Source organism: Pseudophryne corroboree, chromosome 6 (assembly GCF_028390025.1).
Source record: "Pseudophryne corroboree isolate aPseCor3 chromosome 6, aPseCor3.hap2, whole genome shotgun sequence".
Classification (NCBI taxonomy): Eukaryota; Metazoa; Chordata; class Amphibia; order Anura; family Myobatrachidae; genus Pseudophryne; species Pseudophryne corroboree.
This window is the reverse complement of record NC_086449.1, coordinates 8572160-8578159: the sequence shown is the minus strand read 5'-3', so window position 1 is coordinate 8578159 and position 6000 is coordinate 8572160. Positions and strand designations below refer to the sequence as shown.

General features: G+C 51.4%; 1 protein-coding gene across 3 annotated transcripts in view; it reads right to left on the bottom strand.

The window, feature by feature from the left end:
- The window catches only part of LOC134935897 (rho guanine nucleotide exchange factor 15-like), a 73081-nt gene that overhangs the window by 21433 nt on the left and 45648 nt on the right, over positions 1–6000 (bottom strand). For all 3 annotated transcript variants that reach the window (XM_063930748.1, XM_063930749.1, XM_063930750.1), the window contains one exon: positions 1675–1827. In XM_063930748.1, coding sequence (XP_063786818.1) covers positions 1675–1827 — 153 coding nt within the window. The remainder of the gene's footprint in view (positions 1–1674; positions 1828–6000) is intronic.

Here is a 6000-nt window from a genome sequence, read left to right as displayed (position 1 = left end):
CAGTGGGGGTGTAGTGTGGGTGAGGGCAGGCAGTGGGGGTGTAGTGTGTGTGAGGGCAGGCAGTGGGGGTGTAGTGTGTGGGTGAGGGCAGGCAGTGGGGGTGTAGTGTGTGGGTGAGGGCAGGCAGTGGGGGTGTAGTGTGGGTGAGGGCAGGCAGTGGGGGTGTAGTGTGGGTGAGGGCAGGCAGTGGGGGTGTAGTGTGTGTGTGAGGGCAGGCAGTGGGGGTGTAGTGTGTGTGTGAGGGCAGGCAGTGGGGGTGTGTGAGGGCAGGCAGTGGGGGTGTAGTGTGTGTGTGAGGGCAGGCAGTGGGGGTGTAGTGTGTGTGTGAGGGCAGGCAGTGGGGGTGTGTGAGGGCAGGCAGTGGGGGTGTGTGAGGGCAGGCAGTGGGGGTGTAGTGTGTGTGTGAGGGCAGGCAGTGGGGGTGTAGTGTGTGTGTGTGAGGGCAGGCAGTGGGGGGGTGTGAGGGCAGGCAGTGGGGGTGTAGTGTGTGTGAGGGCAGGTAGTGGGGGTGTAGTGTGTGGGTGAGGGCAGGCAGTGGGGGTGTAGTGTGTGGGTGAGGGCAGGCAGTGGGGGTGTAGTGTGTGTGAGGGCAGGTAGTGGGGGTGTAGTGTGTGTGTGAGGGCAGGCAGTGGGGGGTGTGAGGGCAGGCAGTGGGGGTGTAGTGTGTGTGAGGGCAGGCAGTGGGGGTGTAGTGCGTGTGAGGGCAGGCAGTGGGGGTGTAGTGTGTGAGGGCAGGTAGTGGGGGTGTAGTGTGTGTGTGTGGGCAGGCAGTGGGGGGGTGAGGGCAGGCAGTGGGGGTGTAGTGCGTGTGAGGGCAGGTAGTGGGGGTGTAGTGTGTGGGTGAGGGCAGGCAGTGGGGGTGTAGTGCGTGTGAGGGCAGGCAGTGGGGGTGTAGTGTGTGGGTGAGGGCAGGTAGTGGGGGTGTAGTGTGTGGGTGAGGGCAGGTAGTGGGGGTGTAGTGTGTGGGTGAGGGCAGGCAGTGGGGGTGTAGTGTGTGTGTGAGGGCAGGCAGTGGGGGTGTAGTGTGTGTGCGGGCAGGCAGTGGGGGTGTAGTGCGTGTGTGAGGGCAGGCAGTGGGGGTGTAGTGTGTGTGTGAGGGCAGGCAGTGGGGGTGTAGTGTGTGGGTGAGGGCAGGCAGTGGGGGTGTAGTGTGTGTGTGAGGGCAGGCAGTGGGGGTGTAGTGTGTGTGAGGGCAGGCAGTGGGGGTGTAGTGCGTGTGTGAGGGCAGGCAGTGGGGGTGTAGTGTGTGTGTGAGGGCAGGCAGTGGGGGTGTAGTGTGGGTGAGGGCAGGCAGTGGGGGTGTAGTGTGTGTGTGGGCAGGCAGTGGGGGTGTAGTGTGTGTGTGGGCAGGCAGTGGGGGTGTAGTGCGTGTGTGAGGGCAGGCAGTGGGGGTGTAGTGTGTGTGTGAGGGCAGGCAGTGGGGGTGTAGTGTGTGTGTGAGGGCAGGCAGTGGGGGTGTAGTGTGTGTGTGAGGGCAGGCAGTGGGGGTGTAGTGTGTGTGTGAGGGCAGGCAGTGGGGGTGTAGTGTGTGTGAGGGCAGGCAGTGGGGGTGTAGTGTGGGTGAGGGCAGGCAGTGGGGGTGTAGTGTGTGTGAGGGCAGGCAGTGGGGGTGTAGTGCGTGTGAGGGCAGGCATTGGGGGTGTAGTGTGCAGGCGGCAGCCATTTTGTCCTCACATGAGCTCGCTGTACGTCTTCTCCTGGTAGAGCTGGTTCCTCACATAATCTATGTAGACAGAGAAGTGATGCACAGCGTGGTGATAGATGATATCACAGACATCGGATATAAGGATATCTTCATCTACACGTGACTCCAAGTCCATGAGAAACCTGCACAGAAACCCGGCATCATGACTGACATCTCAGAGTCATATTACACAACGCAGGAATCCATTACTGTATAATGGTGTGCGGTCAGTGTGTATAATGGTATGCGGTCACTAGCAGTCTGTGTGTATAATGGTGTGCGGTCAGTGTGTATAATGGTGTGCGGTCACTAGCAGTCAGTGTGCATAATGGTGTGCAGTCACTATCAGTCAGTGTGTATAATGGTGTGCGGTCACTAGCAGTCTGTGTATAATGGTGTGCGGTCACTAGCAGTCTGTGTATAATGGTGTGCGGTCACTAGCAGTCTGTGTATAATGGTGTGCGGTCACTAGCAGTCTGTGTATAATGGTGTGCGGTCACTAGCAGTCTGTGTATAATGGTGTGCGGTCACTAGCAGTTAATGGTGTGCGGTCACTAGCAGTCAGTGTGTATAATGGTGTGCGGTCACTAGCAGTCAGTGTGCATAATGGTGTGCGGTCACTTTCAGTCAGTGTGTATAATGGTGTGCGGTCACTACCAGTCAGTGGGGGTCATTCGGAGTTGTTCGCTCTGTATTTTTTTCTCGCAACGGAGCGATTAGTCGCTAATGCGCATGCGCAATGTCCGCAGTGCGACTGCGCCAAGTAAATTTGCTATGCAGTTAGGAATTTTACTCACGGCATTACGAGGTTTTTTCTTCGTTCTGGTGATCGTAATGTGATTGACAGGAAGTGGGTGTTTCTGGGCGGAAACAGGCCGTTTTATGGGAGTGTGTGAAAAAACGCTACCGTTTCTGGGAAAAACGCGGGAGTGGCTGGAGAAACGGAGGAGTGTCTGGGCGAACGCTGGGTGTGTTTGTGACGTCAAACCAGGAACGACAAGCACTGAACTGATCGCAGATGCCGAGTAAGTCTGGAGCTACTCAGAAACTGCTAAGAAGTGTCTATTCGCAATTCTGCTAATCTTTCGTTCGCAATTTTGATATGCTAAGATTCACTCCCAGTAGGCGGCGGCTTAGCGTGTGCAGAGCTGCTAAAAGCAGCTTGCGAGCGAACAACTCGGAATGACCCCCAGTGTGTATAATGGTGTGCGGTCACTTTCAGTCAGTGTGTATAACGGTGTGCGGTCACTTTCAGTCAGTGTGTATAACGGTGTGCAGTCACTATCAGTCAGTGTGTATAATGGTGTGCGGTCACCATAAGTCAGTGCGTTAATGGTGTGCGGTCACTATCAGTCAGTGTGTATAATGGTGTGCGGTCACTAGCAGTCTGTGTATAATGGTGTGCGGTCACTAGCAGTCTGTGTAAAATGGTGTGCGGTCACTAGCAGTCTGTGTATAGTGGTGTGCGGTCACTAGCAGTCTGTGTATAATGGTGTGCGGTCACTAGCAGTTAATGGTGTGCGGTCACTAGCAGTCAGTGTGTATAATGGTGTGCGGTCACCATAAGTCAGTGCGTTAATGGTGTGCGGTCACTATCAGTCAGTGTGTATAATGGTATGCGGTCACTAGCAGTCTGTGTATAATGGTGTGCGGTCACTAGCAGTCTGTGTATAATGGTGTGCGGTCACTAGCAGTCTGTGTATAATGGTGTGCGGTCACTAGCAGTTAATGGTGTGCGGTCACTAGCAGTCAGTGTGTATAATGGTGTGCGGTCAGTGTGTATAATGGTGTGCGGTCACTATCAGTCAGTGTGTATAATGGTGTGCGGTCAAAAGCAGTCTGTGTATAATGGTGTGCGGTCACTATCAGTGTGTAATATGGTGTGCGGTCACTATCAGTCAGTGTGTATAATGGTGTGCGGTCACTAGCAGTCTGTGTGTATAATGGTGTGCAGTCAGTGTGTATAATGGTGTGCGGACACTAGCAGTCTGTGTGTATAATAGTGTGCGGTCACTATCAGTCACTGTGTATAATGGTGTGCGGTCACTATCAGTCAGTGTGTATAATGGTGTGCGGTCACTATCAGTCAGTGTGTATAATGGTGTGTGTCACCATCAGTCAGTGTGTATAATGGTGTGTGTCACCATCAGTCAGCGTGTATAATGATGTGTGTCACCATCAGTCAGCGTGTCTAATGGTGTGCGGTCACTATCAGTGTGTACAGTGGTGTGCAGTCACTATCAGTCAGTGTGTATAATGTTGTGCGGTCAGTGTGTATAATGGTGTGCGGTCACTATCAGTCAGTGTGTATAATGGTGTGCGGTCACAAGCAGTCTGTGTATAATGGTGTGCGGTCACTATCAGTGTGTAAAATTGTGTGCGGTCACTATCAGTCAGTGTGTATAATGGTGTGCGGTCACTATCAGTGTGCATAATGGTGTGCGGTCACTATCAGTCAGTGTGTATAATGGTGTGCGGTCACTACCAGTCAGTGTGTATAATGGTGTGCGGTCACCATCAGTCAGTGTGTATAATGGTGTGCGGTCACTATCAGTCAGTGTGTATATAATGGTGTGCATCACTATCAGTCAGTGTGAATAATGGTGTGCCGTCACTATCAGTCAGTGTATATAATGGTGTGTGTCAGTGTATATAATCGTGTGCGGTCAGTGTGTATAATGGTGTGCATCACCATCAGTCAGTGTATATAATTGTGTGCGGTCACTACCAGTCAGTGTGTATAATGGTGTGCGGTCACCATCAGTCAGTGTGTATAATGGTGTACAGTCACTATCAATGTGTATAACGGTGTGCAGTCACTATCAGTCAGTGTGTATAATGGTGTGCGGTCACTATCAGTCAGTGTGTATAATGATGTGCGGTCACTATTAGTGTGTATAATGGTGTGCAGTCACTATCAGTCAGTGTGTATAATGGTGTGTGTCACCATCAGTCAGCGTGTATAATGGTGTGTGTCACCATCAGTCAGCGTGTATAATGGTGTGTGTCACCATCAGTCAGTGTTTATAATGGTGTTCGGTCACTATCAGTCAGTGTGTATAATGGTGTGCGGTCACTATCAGTCAGTGTGTATAATGGTGTGCGGTCACTATCAGTCAGTGTGTATAATGGTGTGTGTCACCATCAGTCAGCGTGTATAATGGTGTGTGTCACCATCAGTCAGCGTGTATAATGGTGTGTGTCACCATCAGTCAGTGTTTATAATGGTGTGCGGTCACTACCAGTCAGTGTGTATAATGGTGTGCAGTCACTATCAATCAGTGTGTATAATGGTGTGCAGTCACTATCAGTCAGTGTGTATAATGGTGTGCGGTCACTATCAGTCAGTGTGTATAATGGTGTGCGGTCACTATTAGTCAGTGCGTATAATAACGTGCGGTCACTATCAGTCAGTGTGAATAATGGTGTGCGGTCACTATCAGTCAGTGTGAATAATGGTGTGCGGTCACTATCAGTCAGTGTGTATAACGGTGTGCGGTCACTATCAGTCAGTGTGTATAACGGTGTGCGGTCACTAGCAGTCAGTGTGTATAATGGTGTGCGGTCACTAGCAGTCAGTGTGTATAATGGTGTGCGGTCACTATCAGTCAGTGTGTATAATGATGTGCGGTCACTATTAGTGTGTATAATGGTGTGCAGTCACTATCAGTCAGTGTGTATAATGGTGTGTGTCACCATCAGTCAGCGTGTATAATGGTGTGTGTCACCATCAGTCAGCGTGTATAATGGTGTGTGTCACCATCAGTCAGTGTTTATAATGGTGTGCGGTCACTAGCAGTCAGTGTGTATAATGGTGTGCGGTCACTATCAGTCAGTGTGTATAATGGTGTGCGGTCACTATCAGTCAGTGTGTATAATGGTGTGCGGTCACAAGCAGTCTGTGTATAATGGTGTGTGGTCACTATCAGTGTGTAATATGGTGTGCGGTCACTATCAGTCAATGTGTATAATGGTGTGCGGTCACTAGCTCTGTGTGTATAATGGTGTGCGGTCAGTGTGTATAATGGTGTGCGGTCACTAGCAGTCTGTGTGTATAATGGTGTGCGGACACTAGCAGTCAGTGTGTATAATGGTGTGCGGTCACCATCAGTCAGTGTGTATAATGGTGTGCGGTCACCATCAGTCAGTGTATACAATGGTGTGCGGTCAGTGTGTATAATTGTGTGCGGTCGGTGTGTATAATGGTGTGCGGTCACTATCAGTCAGTGTGTATAATGGTGTGCGGTCACTATCAGTCAGTGTGTATAATGGTGTGCGGTCACTATCAGTCAGTGTGTATAATGGTGTGTGTCACC